General features: G+C 43.5%; 3 protein-coding genes across 3 annotated transcripts, besides 3 other annotated features; 1 reads left to right on the top strand and 2 right to left on the bottom strand.

Annotated features, from left to right (window-relative positions):
• Window positions 1-2,559: 2,559 nt before the first annotated feature.
• On the bottom strand, window positions 2,560-5,375 carry NFIA_112300 (ankyrin repeat domain-containing protein; the record flags this gene model as incomplete). Its single annotated transcript, XM_001262602.1, has 3 exons — window positions 2,560-2,886; window positions 3,134-3,221; window positions 3,367-5,375. The coding sequence occupies 3 exons, from the start codon at window positions 5,373-5,375 to the stop codon at window positions 2,560-2,562; spliced, it is 2,424 nt and encodes an 807-aa protein (XP_001262603.1).
• Window positions 5,376-6,339: 964 nt separating this feature from the next.
• NFIA_112290 (uncharacterized protein) lies at window positions 6,340-7,299 on the top strand (the record flags this gene model as incomplete). The annotated part of the gene is made up of 2 exons (XM_001262601.1): window positions 6,340-6,356; window positions 6,477-7,299. The coding sequence occupies 2 exons, from the start codon at window positions 6,340-6,342 to the stop codon at window positions 7,297-7,299; spliced, it is 840 nt and encodes a 279-aa protein (XP_001262602.1).
• A 2,352-nt stretch (window positions 7,300-9,651) lies between these two features.
• Window positions 9,652-12,216, bottom strand: NFIA_112280 (uncharacterized protein; the record flags this gene model as incomplete). Its single annotated transcript, XM_001262600.1, has 5 exons — window positions 9,652-10,655; window positions 10,903-11,111; window positions 11,180-11,502; window positions 11,551-11,812; window positions 11,864-12,216. The coding sequence occupies 5 exons, from the start codon at window positions 12,214-12,216 to the stop codon at window positions 9,652-9,654; spliced, it is 2,151 nt and encodes a 716-aa protein (XP_001262601.1).
• Window positions 12,217-12,757: 541 nt separating this feature from the next.
• Window positions 12,758-13,069: a mobile genetic element.
• A 247-nt stretch (window positions 13,070-13,316) lies between these two features.
• Window positions 13,317-13,748: a mobile genetic element.
• A 1,832-nt stretch (window positions 13,749-15,580) lies between these two features.
• Window positions 15,581-15,868: a mobile genetic element.
• Between the last annotated feature and the right edge of the window lie 1,937 nt (window positions 15,869-17,805).

Raw genomic sequence — 17,805 nt, 5'->3', positions numbered from 1 at the left:
TATTTTTCTAAAGCAACAGCCATAGAAGAGGACTCCTGTGTCCCTATGGAGAGTGATGGTTGTCATTGTCAACTTCATCCACAGTCAAAGAAACTGTTATGATTGGAGGTCTGGCAGAAGTGGACATCTTGATGGTAGCTTGTTGTTATAGATCGGACAACCTGTCTCCACAATGGTCCGTGTCTACCATCAGTGGGTGCGTTGTAGGCGCTGACATTTTCGGCAAGACAGTAGATTCATTTGTTTCCGCAAGATTTTATAGGTCACGTGCATATTGTGCGTCGTCGTTTAACTCGATATGCACGCCGGGCTAGCCTGCGCCATATCAGGAAGCTGACTCAGCTGTACGATGCTTTTGATCGGCCAAGCCCTATGGATATATAAGGAGACTACCCTACCCACTCTCATGGTCAAGAATATCCTTAACTCCCATTTCTATTACGTCTAAGAGCATCAAACGCGGTGCCGTTAAGAGCATGGATCCTCATAATACTTGGTCATACTTGGCAAGTTTGCCAACTGACGGTTCTCTTACTCTTAGTACAGTGTCATCACCTGGCACTATAGCAGATGAGCGCTCGCCTGAAAACCAGGCTGCTGGGCTTCAATACCTGCATATTCCGCAGGATTTACGCATGGGAGTTAATGAACTGATTATGGAAAGTCCATTATTCGTCTGTCACGAGGTTATGCTAACCATCATTGTTGCTCAGGCGCATAACCAACATGTGAGAGAAACGGCATTGCTATCAATGCAAGTACAAAATCAAAACCAACTTCTATGGTCGATCTTCAATATATTGCGGAATCAGACTGAGGCATCCACAATTTCAGATACTCACCAGGATTCTTCTTCAGAAGTACAGCAACAGTCAAGTCCAAGTAGCCACAGCGACGGATCATTCCATACTCCCAGGTCGCAGCCTGAGCCAGACCATGTTAGCCCAAGCAGGGAGCAGGAATCCGGTCCCTCTGTGACTGAAAGGCGCCAAGGCGAAGCCGGACGTACTGAGTCAATGAGGGCCCGTCGCAGGCCCAGAGGGCAGCAAAGGTCGACGACTGACTGGAGTATGCTGCCCCAGTTTACGCGCTGCAGGTATACAATCAGTGGAATACAGCGTGAACTATCGGTTCCCTGTATGACCTCTCGTATGGATATGATTTCTCTGACAACTCGCCTTTTCTTTACCATTGCAAGCCCCTGCGCTATGGAGCAAGTTCGAGAATTCCTAGACGCTCTGCGGGGACAAGACAACTGTCTTGCTTTCCGGCGTTCTGCGACAATAAAGGAGGCATTTATGTCCCTCGATAAATCTGCAACGTCAAGACGAGTGGCCCAGATACAAACTAGATATACTCTAGTCGGCATAGTGAATATGTATACCTCCAGAAGGAATGCAACGGTCGGCACAGATTGGAGAACTTACATTGACGGAAAGACCTTGTCGGGTATTATATCCGAAGAATACCCTTCTCTTGGTCGAGACACCACAATCTTTCAAAAACACGTCAAACGGTTTAGAGACACTTTATATTCAGGAAGAAATTGGTATATGGGCGTTCAAGAATTTGGAAGCCATATTCTCTCTTTTATCCCTTCGGACGAATTCGCCATATGTGATGGAATGTATACAGCAACGTCGGGAATAAATGTTGATTCTGGTATTTGCTAACTTTCTATAGGATTCAGCGGATCCCGCCAGATTGTTTCAAAGTATTTCTGGATGTCTTGAAAGGGAAAAGAGGTCACTTTCTCCGCGAGTGTAGCAGAAGGATGCGTCGGACAGTGGACAGCTTTTCCACGCTGCCGCCGCCTTCTGAGCTTCCCCTGGAAACGACAGATCCAGAAGTGGTCAAGAGAATGGAATTTGATTCTGACGAACTGCTCGATCTGTTTACTTCTCGGTAAATGGACCCTTACCTAGCAACGCAGGTTTGGTTTGGAGAAGCTGTGAACATCGACTTGGAAAAGAGGGCTGCGATCCAAACAATGCAGCATCTGTGATCTGCTAACTAGCCATGTTCACTATATGTGGCCAAGCTAATCTCCCATAGTGACTGCACCAGGAGCTGAGTGCTGAAGGCAAGTACTGTATCTTACACTGTTGCGTGCGCCGAGTTGCCTGCATCCTTATTTTTTCTCGTTAAGAGTCCTTTACCCCTCATCCAAGGATCAATCTAGTATCTTGATTCAGTTTTCTTCAATGCAATCGTTTTGCTATGGCTAGCTCACCCGAACAAACCGAAGGCTAGCCCAGATAGCAACTGTCAACAGAAAGGATAAGGCGCTGAACAATAGATACCATCTCCAGTCCGGACTATTCCGCAATATGTCTACGTTCATACCAAAGAGGCTCTAGTAGTGATAATGGCCATCATTGTCAGCATAGGAGTCACGTATACCAAGGAAATAATAGATTGGACACGAGGTGACTCACTGATATGAACATCAATGGAACGAAAATAAACTTAAGGCAAACGTAAACCAACCGACTCTGAAAATCAAAATCGATTCCAACACTTACAGTAATCCAGCTGAGGCGTTTCGTGCTTGCCGCCTCATTGATTGACACCCAGGCGAATTCCTGACGACGTTAACGCAAAATGGGGAGAGTTGGCTTGAATACCCACAATTTGTAGAAGTTCTCGTACAGACTTCTCCACATCGTCTAATACCGCCATTGTAGAGATGTCGATGTCCTGAATCATCTCTGCTAAACATGGTTTCTCCTCGACTTTGATCGTGGTATCCGTTTCAATTGCTCTGCGGAGCCCAACAACATGTTGCTGTAGGCCACGCCGAAGTTCGGTGCGCCTCAGGGCGATTCGCGCGAGTTCATCGATTAATTGGCGACTTCTGCCTCGTAGAGTAAGCTGTTCGCTCCGCTTCCAGTAGGTATCGTTAGTAAGACGCGTGGGATATCGTATAATGTGAGCGTACAATGTCTTCTATACTCTTCATCGCTTCAAGACAGATTCCCCGCCACTGTTGGCGTATTTCCTCCAAAAATTCCTTGCAAAATTCATGGACATTCCCAGGGACCCAGCTGCTTGAAAGCGTGCTGACAAAGCCGTAGGCAGGGCTCTCCTCGGTCTTTTTAACTGCCCACTCTATACCCCAGAAATGTCGTACCTTTGCAGACCCGTGTTGATTCTTAAAAGGAAAAGATACGGCCATATGAGATGCGACACATCCATCATACTTAGCACTGTTGAGGGTCCTGTAACAGAAATATTCAGTATTGCTGCAGCCTTGGAATCCCGATTCAATGTGAAGCCTAGACCAGGATACGCTTCCTTTGCTATGTAAACTGCCATAGGAGACAGGGTCAGTTCTGATGGTAGGCCACAGAGAGTAAGACCTACCATAATCTGCGCTCCCCAGCGGAGGGTATCCAAGAATGCTTTTCCATAACAGTGAGCAGCTCCATTGTGTGTTTCTGCCTGCTAGGCATTTGACTAAGCTGGACATACTCCGATGCTTTATTCCCAAGCGCCAGCCAAATGACCGATGGAATAGGCTTGATGTCCGCACCGTGCTTAAGGAGTTCTCTGACAGTGTCCACTCTCTTCTCCGTCAACGCATACTGCAAGGGAGTCTTGCGTGAGTTGTCCTGAATGTTCAGATGCGCTCTTCCCAGAATCAAAGCAGAGGCAAACTGGTCATCTGCCATGGTGCACGCAAGGTGTAGGGGGGTTTTCCCTTCCGCATCAGTTTGGTTGATGTTGTATCCTTGGTCAATGAGAGCCCGCACCAGGTCCAAGGCCTTCTGCTCTCCAATAGTACTGGTCTCACTGAGTAGTAGGTGAAGACTGTCTCTATCGATGTCTTTAAGAAGTTGCACGATAGATTCTTCCTCATTCTCCAAGGCCCATATTAACGGAGTTTTGCGGAATATAACAACATCAGCGGCGTCAGTCCTGTTAAAATTACCATTTTGTGCTGCTGCCCATTGTCCCGGATCTCGAATATTTGGGTTTCCGTCTCGCAGAATTAGAGCCTGTACCAAGGCCTCGTCCCCAAACTCCGCAGCCCATGATAGCAGAGTTCGACCATCCTGATCCTTGACGTCCGGATCCGGAAGTGACATGATCAAGTTGATGATATGGAATGGGTTTTGTATCGGTTCGTATTCTTGCCGCCGACTTCTGGTGCTTAGAAGTGCCCAGAAAGGAGTATGACCTTCTTTATCGGTGCAGAAAGCATTAGCACCGTTTTGCATTAGCAGCTCCATAATATCATCGTAACCAAGCGAGGCTGCGTGGAAAATGGCTGTTCGCCCGTCACTATCCCGGTGGTCCAAGTCAACGAAGCCGGAGGCCAGTAGGCTTTGTACTATATCGGCTCGACGCGTCACAGTGGCCCATACCAGTGGAGTCCGTCCCGTATTATCTTCAGAATTGACGTAGGCGTGTGCACTGACAAGGGTCTGCACGACGCTGGCGTACCCAAGCTCTGCCGCGAAGGACAAAGCAGCTCGGCCATCCCTATCAGGAAGATCCACATCAACGCCCGGCGATGCCAAAAGCTCGTATACTATAGTTTCATGTCCTGTCCTTGTTGCCCACAACAGTGGAGTGCGCCCGAGTTTGTCTTCTAGATTGATGTCGGCACGTGAGGTAAGGAGAAGTTGTATAATTTCTCCGCGACCAAGCTCCGCTGCATGGGATAATGGTGACCGGCCGTCAGGGTCCAGATGATCCACATCAACGCCCACTGATGCCAAAAGTTCGGATACTATGGTCTCATGTCCTTTTTGTGTTGCCCACAATAGTGGAGTTCGTCCACATTTGTCTTCTAGATTGATGTCCGCATTTGAATCAAGGAGAAGTTGTACAATCTCAGCAAGACCAAGTTCCGCTGCATGTGATAGTGGAGTTCGGCCGTCTGTATCCGGAATGTCGGCGTTGACGTTGTCCACTGACAGGAAAAGCTCCGCTGTAGCCTTGTTACCTTTGATCGTTGCCCAAGCAAGGGGAGTCCGCTTTTTCCAGTCTTCTGCATTAACGTCAGCTCCAGCTGCCAAGAGCTGTTCGATCACCTCTTTGATAGCGGGGAGAAAATGATCTGGTTCTCCAGCGGTTGCTGCCCAGGACAATGGCGTGCGGCCGCCGCTATCTTGCAAGTCATGCTTTGCTCCCTTGCATAGGAGAGACTTCAAGGACTGAAGTTGCTGAAATTCAGCAGCATAAGAGAGGGCAGACCGTCCCTCACAGTCGGTCATATTCACATCGATCTGACCGTGTTGTAAGAGAGCCTCAAGTAACTGAGGTTCTGTAGGCATCCTCGCCGCCACAACCAGGGGCGAGAGGCCATTGATGAAGAAATTTGGAGTCAGGGTGTCGTCCTCTAGCAATTTTTCAATGCGGTCCATGATATTATCTCTTTTTTTCCTCTTTCCCCCCAGTTTCCCCCTTTTCCTCACTCTCCTCGACTCCAGGCTCCGGATCGCCTCAAATAGTTCGATTTGCATTGTTTCCCGAAAATGCTGAATTGGATTACGCTTCAAACTTGAAGGCATTGTAAATTGGGATAACCTCGATGTTGATGGGGTTAATAGAGGAGCCAGCAGTAACGATAATCAAAGGATACGAATTATCCACACTTGGAATGGTTAAGGCCTCTACTTCTTCAGTTCTCTTCCTACTCAGAACAACACATAAGGCTATTTCAGCAAGTGCCACAGGCAGGTAATTGTCTGCCTGGGCTGAGCCTCAACCACAGGGGTACAGTAACACCATCGGTTCGAGACCCTACATTCCCTGCTCTCTTCTGGGTATTGTCCACTAGTATAGTGTCCTTTCTAACCAAGTGGGGTAGCCACGTACATTTGTTCTGCTCCAGAGGAGACAGAAACAATGCCGATGACCCGGGCGCCTATCATGGAAAAATAGTAAACAGCAAGCACCTGTGTCCTGTGAAATTTGGGTGGCTTAGCCCTGCGTAGGCGTAATGTGCTGAGTGGCAAGTTGTAGTTGCCTCCGGACATTTTCTCTATGTGCTGAATTTTCTCGAATCAGCTTCGCGTGGTTGGCGCCAACACTTAGGTCATGTTCACCTTGAGTTTCAAATTCCGCTTGTTGCTGCTTCCGTTTCAACCAATTATAAAGCATGCTGGAAACTTCGCCACAACGTGAGTTGGCAATGCATGCATGGGTATCGATGAGCGGCCAATTTGTACATGTAGCCCCTCTGTATCCATCAAGAGACAGACCAGAGTCATGTCTGGGTGCACCTCTTCATCCTTTCATCGGATTGAATGATTTGATGACTTCCTTCTACTGCCACAATATTCTATAGTATCAGCAGCCGAATCAAAAGTATTGGAGACCCGAAGAATGGCGGACTACAAAGAGTAAGGCCGTTCCGATGTCGTAGCATGGTACTCATCACTGATGCTGCGATTTAGGATCATTCATTCATCACACTTCACGTTTCTTGTCGGCGAGGGACGGACTCCCTTGACGATCCACAGAGCAGTTGTGAAAAATAATTCAGACCCTTTATACGCTCTTATCAGCAATGGTCATATGAAGGAGTCTAATACTGGAAATGCAACTCTTGAGGATGTGGAAGTAGAGACTTTTATTGGTTTCTGTGAATATGCGTATACTGGTGCCTATGTTACTCCTGACTGTACTCTATCTCAAGAGGCTGAAGGTCGGCATCTTGGTCCGTTGGTTGATGAAGGCGAAGAGCCGAGTTTCAACCACGTTACTTGCCTCGCACAAGATGAACCCCTTGACGCCGCAGCAACTATAGCGGATGCCCCAGACCCTTGGGACCCTTGGAATCCCCCTGTTGTTCGGAAGGAAGACAAAAAGAAGAAAAAGAAGAATTCGTGGGATTCAGAAGCCAACGATGGACCTCCTCCGGCCCAGATTACTGTTATTTATCCATATGAGCGGCTCTGGGAAGAGTTTCGTTCTCTGAAATTTCGGAGCGAGCCAGCATCGTCCTCGTCGGACCCCGATATTCTGTTCCATGCAAAACTATATGTTTTCGCAACAAAATACCTTATCAAACCCTTACGAAAACAATGCCTGAAGTCTATTCACCGAGACCTCTGCGATTTCTCACTGAACCGTGAGAGCACATCCGTTATTCTTGATTTGCTGGACTTCACCTACATGCACACTGGGCGAGGTGAGCCTGGTGGAAAATCTCTACTTCGAGATTTGGTCATCCACTACGCCGCTTGTGAGGCACGGACCCTCGCTGATGATGAGAACTTCGTGATTCTCCTGGATTCTAATGGAGAGATGGGTTCGGATCTTGCAATGAAACTAGTGAGGTAGATTTAGCACGTTTAGTTTTATCGCATTTAATGAGTCAATGCAAGAATTATGTACAGCATGCTGCAAAATGATAAGTAGATTCGTGGCGACTTATCGACTTATTGGTGAAATTACCCTAGCGCACCATTGGAAGGGGTTCCCGGCGACAGAATAGAGCTATATGGACTCTGTGTGATCTGCATGTTGAAACTTGAAGCCATGGGCATAATTAATTTCACTGTCAGCGTAGGCAAGCAGTGGACGGCAAACATCCGTTCTAGCTTACAGACATATCTAATATTCATACCCAAACCATCACATTGGATTGACAAACAGTGAGCCTCGGCGAAGTTCTGCGGGATTGTTCCAGTGTAAGGGATAGTTGACTAGGTTTTGGAGGCTGGGGTGTCGGGCGTAGGCAGCAAATGCAGACACAAAATGAACCTGTATTTCCTTTCGTATACGCCCCGACGCTTGAGAGCGTTGAAAGAAAGTCGCAGCACCCCCATCAACGTCATCGAATTGGATCGCTTCCACTACCGGATGGCTAGCTAAGTAGAGCAGCACATCTGCAGATTTAGATGAGCTGCAGTGCTGGATTGCTATCGAACGTAGGTTAGGTGGTAGAGATGCTTGCACAGATATGGTGTTACAGTCCACGCCCAGCCTCTGAAGAGAAGGAAAGTCTGCGAAGGATCCAAACTTGGGGGTCTCATCGTATGGTATGCGGTAGTCATGATCTTGCACGACGAGTTCTTCAAGGTGATCTTTGTGAAGAAGTAGAGCTTCATATACATCTTGAGCATTGAGGGGTACACGGCCTAAAAAAGCCTCTTGGCCAAAAAGAGGATGAAGATAATGGAAGCGCAGTAGACGTTTGCAGCTCCTGATAACCACACACATAGCTTGTGAACCAAGGTCACATTCCTCAAGCAAGATATGCTCAATAGGAAGGCTGGATACTGGTAACTGTAGTGTCGATGGGCCGCATGAAAGATATCTCAGTGTTAGCTGAGATAACCGTGGAAAATGATGGATGATTTCCCATATCTCAGGCCCACAATTCGCACAGCGAAAGTCTCGCAGCTGTTGGAGAGGAAGACCACCTGGAGCGAGCTGTCTCTTCAGCAGGGGCAACAGATTCAGGCGTCCGGGTATTGCAAATTGTTGTATGTTTAGAGCCTGAGAGAGCAGTAGACCAATCAACCCTTGTACGGCTGCATCGCCTTTGTCGTTGTCAGTCTCATTGATAAGGACTGATTTCACTAGCCGACCAAGGGCATCGTCTCTTGTGATCATGTTCAAGAACAATTGAAATCTTCTCCAAGTTTGCTTCGGGTTGCGGCTCCCTTTGAACGAAGCATACAGTGGAGGAAGGCATGCTTTATAGACCTGTTTAGAGACAAGACAGGTAGATACAAAATCTGAGTGAGGCAGGTCATGAAAGATGATCGTCAGGATTTCAGGTGGTAGGTCACTTAAAACTGCCATTGGAAAACATAAGTCGACTTGTTTCAGCTTATAGCTGTAGGAAGTTGTACAGTCTTGCCAGCTGTGGGGTTTCCTCCATTTATTATTCAAAGGCAAGGCTGATGGCAAGGACGCCTGGCCCCCGCATGTTGCAGCACAGCCACACTGCCGGCATCCGCCAATTGGGATACATCAATGTGGCTTAACTGTTCTCCTTTTCGAACCTGCCACGACTATTATAGGACGTTCCCTATCTTTCCCTCCCTCTCCCTGTATAGATCCGTACAATATACACACTGGTGGATTAGAACGAGAGTTATAGGCACGACGTGTTCTTAGATACACCAATACATAAATGCAACTAGAGCCAGTCTATCCAGATGCGCTTGTCCAATGTTAGGAGACGCTCTTGCTTGTATTTTAATTTGGTCTACTTTTTGTAGCACTTGCACCTAGCCATTATAGATTTGTTTTGCTTCTGCAAGACTTTCCAGGTCACGTGCATACGGTGCATACCGTCTTGATAATTTACTGCTAACCAGCTTCGGGTGATTCGGTTTGGTTACCCTGGGAATATGGCTCACTTAGATGGTCACTGAGAAGAACCGAGCTCTAATAGGGTTTTGGAGTCGCATACAAATGACTAGCAATTTCCAAACATTGTACTGTATTGAACTTTCTAACAATAGGTATTGTACGATATAATACTTAAGCCACGAGACATCAACTAAGACTGCAGTAGGTAAAGGCGGACGGTCTATAACAACAGGAACGAAGACAACAGGGAATTAGAAGAGGACAATACAAAATCTGGGGAAATGACCTCAGTCTACTATATCTACAAGAAACTCCAGGACAGGTTTTCGTCGGTGTATTGTCATGGAGAGTGCGAACGTACAATGGTTAGGTTATCAGGCGGTGGACAGTAGCCGCATGATTTCGCAAATGCATCTCATGGAGGAAGTCCTCAGAAGTATCTCCGCAGAAATTGCATTTGCGGTCGTCAAGATGTTTGCTTCGGAAATGCCGGAGAGTCGATTTGTATTGTATCCACTCCTGAGTGCGACGGTTGTCAGGAAGGCTGCTGTTCCCGAAACATTGAAAGCACCTTCGCGGCTTTTTCGCTGTCCGAATATGCTCCTCAGCCTCCTGAAAAAGAAGCTCTCGAGCGGAAGGTCGTTTACTCGGCTGGCAGCATTCATCAGAGTTACGCTTACCGCTAGGCCGCTGTTCATCGTCGAATGCATCACTTGGTGCCTTACGTTTCGGGCGCCCGCGTAAGGGACCTCCTTCGCGAACCGGACAATATTGTGAGACTGCCATTGTGGCCGCATTCCGACGCGCCCATTCTCCTTCGAGTGATGGAGATGTCGGCCATGAAAAGAGCTTTTTGATCAGGTGAATCCTTTCAGGTGGCATCTCATCCTCAGTCCGGAGAACTTCCTTAGCTTCCTCGTTATTGAGAGCTGTCCCAGACAGTTGACGTTTAATGTCGATGACAGCCTGCTTCCTATCAAATTCCTCTTGAGTCTTTTTCCTGAGCGCCTCATACAGTCTGTTGTACGTGCTCAGGACTTTACGTCTTAGTTGTTGTAACTTTGACAGCATCTGGCTGCTGGGGTTCTCCTGGTATGCTATCTCCTGCTGGTCCCGCTGGCTGACAGCAGCAAGGTATTCGGGATGCTCGCGAATGGATGCCCTTTGTTGGTCGGTTAGTTTTCGAGGTCGTCTCTTGTCTATCCACCGACTGATCCGTGTGATTGCGCGCATGAGGGTCGTATTTGAGTCTCGGCCATTCATGATATTCTGCATATCCGCGTCGATGTGACGGGGCAGATAGTGATTCAAGAACGTGCGAATATTAGCGTGCTTCATGATCAGATTCTGTTCGGCTTCGCTCACCGCGCCTGTCATTTTCAAGAGATTAGTCCCATGTTTGTACTTTCAGTTCACGGTTCAGAACTGGTGCCATGGGTGCAAACCCACCACTTTTATTGAGCATTTTTCCGCCCCCATATCGAAAGCGATGTGCAAAGAAAGAATGAAGCCAGCCATGAATTTCCCCAAGGCTCTTAAGTCTTCCAGACATCGTAGATTCGTTCATCGGCTCAGTCTATTAGATATCGACCTCCCCTTTAACAAGTCTAGTCATACAAAAGATATAATGCTCAGCGACATTGGATTTCAGCGGCAATTCCAACTGCTGCCGACCACCCTCGACCAGGAGCCTTCTGAGGTCTTCCATCGACCTTAAATTTGGGGCCTCAAAGGCGTCGAGCCAAAAGAGGATTCCAAATAGAAAGACATGTGGACTGAATATCAACGAAGGATCATTAATGATCTTGGGTAACGGGAAGTTGTTGCTAGGCAAAGTCAGCCAGCCAGCCAGAATCATGTTTCCCGTCTGATTTGGTTAACATTTCACACGTACTGTTGGGAGATGCCTAAAAACTTCTTCACATGTTTCGACCGGATCTCTACTAGAGGAATTGGAGGTCCTCCAAGGGGATCTCGCTGGATAGAAAACTGTAGGTGCTTGAATTGTAGTGACAGAAGCGCCTGTAGGCGATTCACTGTATATATTCCCAGCATAGTGAAAAGACATATTTGGATGCGCTCAAAGCCCACATGGAATCGCTTCTCTTGAGTACGCAGAGTTGTCTCGTTGAACTCCGTTAAGTCTTGAACATAGACTGGAGTCTTTTCTCGTTCATCCGTATCCAGCTCCCATTTGTCAATAAGCCTTCGAAGACCCTTTGAGTCTGTAAGCACCTACACGAACGAAATAGGGGGTCGACGTACAGCATTGATCTCTTCGCAGTAATCATCGCTGCTACTCTGCCTGGTAACACGACGGTAGTAGCCCTGGAAACTCTTCCATTCCGCATAGAGCGCGCTTGCTTTCTTGAGACCCTTCAAACGTCGACCATCAATCCCCCATTGGAGCTTGCCGCAATAATTGAAGAACCGATGGACGTCGTTAGGGGTGATCTGGCGAAGAGCATCGCTCGGGTTGTTCCATTTCTGGGGGCAGTTCGGCTCGGCTGCTTTAACACGGCAGTATCTAATGGTTGTTAGTAGAGAATAATGAACGGGACTGGACCTGTATACTCACTTGTGCCAGCGCTTCTCGATATGTTCCCCCCTTTGCTTTGTTTTAAGGCCTCTCCCGTAATCGAGCGGGACATCAGCCAAGTCTTCATCTGTATCATCATCTGGATCATCGCTGAAATCTGGTAGATCGACCTGAGCCTGCGAGGGACGGCTTTTATTTTGAGCACGAGGCAGGGACCGGCCACTATTAACAGCACGGGGTTTAGGAGAGTCTGGTACAGTCACATCTGTCAACACTGAGCTGCTGTCCGTCTTACTCTCCCCTACGCTGAATCGAAATGATTCTCCTGAACTGTCACTACCTCCTTCAGAGGGCTCTTTCGTAGATTTTGTAGGACGAGAACGCCGACCCATAGCGGTAACAGCGCCGAAGGTATCTTTTTAACCCTTCTATAATGAGAAGATGATGCTGATGAAGCAAAAGGAGAGGAAGACAGGAGGAAGACAGCAAAATGAGAGGAAGACAGAATTACTTGACAATCAGTAACTTCTAGAGCCAGCTGGGTTGCCTGCGATCTATATCTGGCCGATTACGTAACCACGAAGATTCGACTATCCTAGTCGCAGTAAGTGGCATTGGGCTGTGGACGACAAAGTGGGCACGGAAATGCAAGTCGACGAGGAGGTGGACATGTTTTCCATTTCCCAGAGAGAAAACGGCCTCGAATCAATTGACATGGAGGTGAGTCGTTACAGTTGTTAGGGCATAAGACGATCACTTGCATGTTATGGGGGACATTGATATGGTATGGTAAGTGGCTTGTACCAGGACCACAGCATGGCAGAGCGAGTGTGTGGGTGTAGGCGGGACGGTGCGTGTCCCGATCGGCCTGTGCCAGTGCGGCCGAAATAGGCCGCAAGTGAGGCCCAGAACGGCAGCCGCAGCACATATTGCAATTGTTTAATAGTAGTTATACCCTTTTAACTTTAGTAGTGGTCTAATAAAGTTAATGGTAATCCATTCCTATGGTTGTTTTAGTGCTTCTGGTAATTATATCTTGCTATAGGGTTAGTGCCTAGTAGGTTTATCTCTGATGTAAGTTTTATATTACTAAATATAGCCTTGTACTTTCCTTCTTATATTTAGAAAGTAGTAGTTTCTTAAGATAGCTTTAGCTGTCTTTTCTGTTCCTATATAACTATGTATTAGGTTATTATAATACTTTATGATAATCTTAGTTCTCATACACTTAGGTATGTAGATGAGATTTTATAAATATACTAGTCCTCTATCATCTGTTATGAGGTTTTCATTATCCACTGAGTTTTTAAGTATTTCTTAAATGATTTGATCTTTTTTTTATTTTATTAATGATTTTCTGCATTAATAGATCCTTCTTTAGCTCAATAGTTGCTGCAAGTATTTATTAATTATATATTAATGATCCATCTTTATTTTACCATAGAATTACTGGATTAATCATTCTTCCTTGTAATTCATAATCTGGTTATTAACTAAGCACATTAGCTCATCCATTTTCTATTTCTTTGCAGTGTATGATCTTGAAATTAAACTGCAAAAGTATCTTAGCCTATCTAGCTTATTGTTATGTCAATTCCTTTGTGGTAGTAAAGAATATGAGATTCTTATGGTCTGTCTTTATAATAACTATGTATTTTGCTCTATCTAGGTAAACTCTCCAGACTTTAAATACTACCACTATAGCTAGTAGTTCTTTATTATAAATATTATAGTTAAGTTCTGCTTAAATCAACTTTCTTAAATAGAAAGTAATTGGTTAAGGCTTTCCATCTGGTCCTGGTTAAGTTAATATTATCCTAATAGCATAGTCAGATGCATTAGTTTTAATGGTTTTTTCTTTTTCTAGGTCACTTTACACTAATACTAGTGCCTCTATGACTTATTACTTAATTCTGTTGAATGCTCTATTAGACCTCATAAGGAGTCACAACTTGTCAGGTTTGATTTAACTTAGAACTGCCAAGACTCAGGTTTAGGTTCTAAGATCTAGAGTCATGATCTGACTCTAGCATTCTTAGAGTTGAACCTATTAGGTTTAACTTAAACCTTAGATTCCACAAACAGTATAAATATAGGAAATCTCATAATATGCATATTTTGTGTAGTTTTTATCTATATTTTTGAGTATTTAGATTACAGTTTAGGTAAAAAGGTCAGATTAAAATAATTTTACTATAGGATTAGATGGGAGCTTTTATATTTTAAATTCTACTATATTTATGGCTTCTGATACATAAATTAATCTTCATCTTGCTTTAAATGCTTTGGAACCCACCCTGATATTCACCTCTGAGTATTACTTTCACCATACAGGTCACTGTTATTAGGTAGAGGGATTTCATCCTGATAATCCTTATTATCTAGTTTAACTAGTGGCCCCTGATGCTCTATGGCTTTAGTCCTTAGTCTTTTACTAAGTGCACGCTCACTAAGTAGTTATATTAGTGGAGATATAGCTACTAGGGCATCTTCTTTATTATCACTAATTAGATTAAATTTATCCACTATCTTATAAGTATCTTATTCTTCTCTTACTGCTTGAATCTCCTAGGCTATAAAATATTTATTAATAAAGGTTAGCTGCTCTGATTCAATGTTAAATCTTGATATATATATAGATATCATAAGGTCCTTAATTATGTTAGGCTTCAGAGAGCCTTAACAGTAGTAATATATATTATAAGCTAAGTTAAATAGTTATTTAACACCAGAACTAGTAGCAGGAGTTATAAGAATATCTTATACTAGGCTTATAAGGATAGAATATTCATGCTGTTAGTCCTTCCAGAAAAGCTATAGATTAATTAGATAAGTGCCTAGAAATATGATAAGTAAAAGAGATATAAGAGATTAGAGAGGGTAGTATACTACTTCTAAGATACTACATAAGCTCACTGTGGGTGTTTGTCTGTGGCTAAAAGGATATAGCTAATATAATAAGCATATTAATATCAGAGATCTAATCTGCTAAAGAGTGGCCATTAGATATAGGCTGTGTGTCCGAATATTACTATTGGTAGGGCATAAGGTAATCCTTAAGACTCTTATAATATTATACATGCTAGCATGGCTCCCACTCCTTAGTAGAAAAGAAGTAAAGCTAATTTTATAGCGCTAGGATTGTACTAATTATATATAGATTATTATAGATATTATTAGTCATGCTATAATACTCTAATAGCTTTAACTTAGCTTACTTTAGGGCAGATAGTATTACTACCTTCTAGTTAACCTTCTTTTGCATAAGCTGCACTATAGATCTTTCTAAATAACTAAAAAGTTTATTATAGATACTAAAGATGGTATAGATAGTAATATCCTTGGTCTTTAAGAGGGTGGTTATAAACATAAAGAATGGCTGAGTAATTATAAGAAGATAATTAATCTGCTGCCGTTCCTCCTGGCTTAGCTATAGATTATGATGACTATACTACACGCAGAACCTATTAAAAATAGATTATAGCTATTTAGTGCGCTGGAGTATTAGATATATTAAATTCTAGTAGGTCCTAACATCCTGTATTAGTATAAGCTTTAGTTCTGTTATCTAAAGGTTCTGGAAGGCCTCTTAGTATTAGGGGCTCTTATTAATATAGACCATAAGCTACTAAACCTAATATATTATAAGTATAAACTAAGGTAATATTAAAGAGGGTAGCTTACCTTATTAAGAGTATATATAATTTCTTAATTCTCTTACTAAGCCCTATTCTCTTCCTTAGTCTATTCCATCTCTTCTCTCTTATTCCTTAGGTTTACTTCCATCCTACTAAGAAGCTCTTTTAAACTAAGTTAAATAATGTATGCCATACATGGTATATAAATAATTAGTATCTAGTTTAGTAGCTTAAGTGACTAAAGAGAGTCCTAGATACTCTCTACTAATATAGAGTTATTAGACACATTATTAGTGGTAATAGTTAAGACCTAGTCCTTAATCCCATGCTTTTAAAGTAGGTCAAGGAGAACTAAGCTTAGATTAACTCCTATATGTGTGCTATGAAGTGGTTTAAAGCTAAGTAAGTTGTAACTGTTGGCCACTCTATCACCACCTTGGTTTTCATACTTGAGTGACACTAGTAACCCAGCATCAGCAAAAAGTTTCTCTACGGATTTTTTAATTACTGTTCGGTGTGCACTAGAGCCCGAAAGAGGAGTTCATGTTGTTACATAGACAATTTGGTTACCGTCTTTAACTTGTCTACATGAGATATTCGATTACTGGGGGTCGATTTAGGCTTTTGTAGCCAACGAGGCCTCCACGCCGTGTTCAATGACAGCTTTAGCCTTGAAAGTACAACTTACCATGTTTGACTTTGATTGTATATAAAGCATATTGTATAGTATTCGGAAGTGGTCTTCCGCTAAACGAGTGGCTAGGGCTTCCAGTATATCTGTTCTACATACATAGTCATGAGGAGGAACAGGAATGAGCGAGGTGTGGATTCCCAGAGAAAGAGCAGAATTGTCAAGCAGAGCACAGTCAATAAAGCCTTCTCTGCGCGGTCCAGCGTTACCAGACCTACGCAGGTTCGCAGGTGTTGTTTCCTTAACAGAAGAGGCGAAGCAGAGGCTACATATTTGGAGCCTGTATCATTGAATATTAGTATATCTCTTATTGTAGCGTATGGTAAGGGGTGTAACCTTATTGGCTCCCTGCAACTTCCTTCTTACAGTTCGGACAGGTGAACAGATAGGGACGCGAGATGCAGTTGTACCCACAATGTGGACAGTTCATCTTGCTAATACTCGTTTGTGCAAGGAGGCAGGAGTGGCTTTTGAATATATAGATTGAGGCAGGCTTGTAGATTACACAGTGACTTCGTTTCGGTGGGTTACAAGTTATGATGGGTCCAGGGAGAGAGTGATGTACTTATAATTAAAGTACTGAATGTACAGAATCTGTCGTCAGATGGATTGTAGGGTTTCTTCTTGATGGGAATGCCATCATGCCGCGTTCTACAGAACATTGGTAACCCACACAAGTCAGCAACAGGTTGATGTTTCGTACAGAAGCGAGGATGAAAAAGTTTCCTGCTATAATGACACGGCCATAGAAGTGGGGTAATACTTCTATGATTACCCTTATTTCTGTAACAACTCCCTTTGACCTGAGCAATGATCCCTGTAATCTAGGTTGCCTGTGACCTGAGTGCACACTCATGTAGGAACTAATACAGGCCCTATATATTTACATCTATTAATATTTAAGAATAAGTAATAAAGCTAGATATTAACTAGTAGCTAAGAGAGTTTAGAGCTATATTCTTTACACTAACTAATAACTCTATAGTACTTATGTGGAACTAATTATACTAAAAAAGCTTACTATTACTTTTTCTATAATAATTTAACTATAGCTAGCTTAGTAGCTTAAGCTATAATTTCTTTTAAATTCTTATAAGTATAATAGTCTAAAGTCCCTTATCTTTTTCTATTCCTTACTATATAGAATTATGAACTATCTATAAGTAAAATATTATTTAGTATATTATTATATTAGTATACTATGTCCTTATAGATCTAACTTTATAGTATTTAGCTAAAGATAAGTATTAGCTTTATGTCCCTATAAGATATTAACTTATTAAAGATTACCTTAGATATCTATGAGAGATGCCTGCTCACTAGTAAGGAAATATACCACACCCTAATATTATTTAATAAATCTAGGTATGGTATGACTTTCCTCCTATCCCCTAGGGGTGGCTGTAATGTAAGAGCAGCTTATAGTCTTATACTAATTTAAGAATGCTTTCCTAGTATTTTTACTTCTATTTTCTATTTATATAGGAGGATTATATCTCCTAAAATAGCTTTAAAATATGTATATTATAATAAGTGATAAATAATAGGCTATACACCCCTTTATAGCTATAATAGAATAAACTACCACCTTATAGCCTGTTATGGTCTTTTCTTCCATGCACTTCCCTTTCTAGTTTCCTTAAGGTTATACC

The sequence above is a fragment of the Aspergillus fischeri genome, genomic scaffold (genome assembly GCF_000149645.3).
Source record: "Aspergillus fischeri NRRL 181 1099437636259 genomic scaffold, whole genome shotgun sequence".
NCBI classification, from domain to species: Eukaryota; Fungi; Ascomycota; class Eurotiomycetes; order Eurotiales; family Aspergillaceae; genus Aspergillus; species Aspergillus fischeri.
The sequence above is the reverse complement of the archived record's forward strand: the minus strand, read 5'-3'. Positions and strand labels throughout refer to the sequence as shown.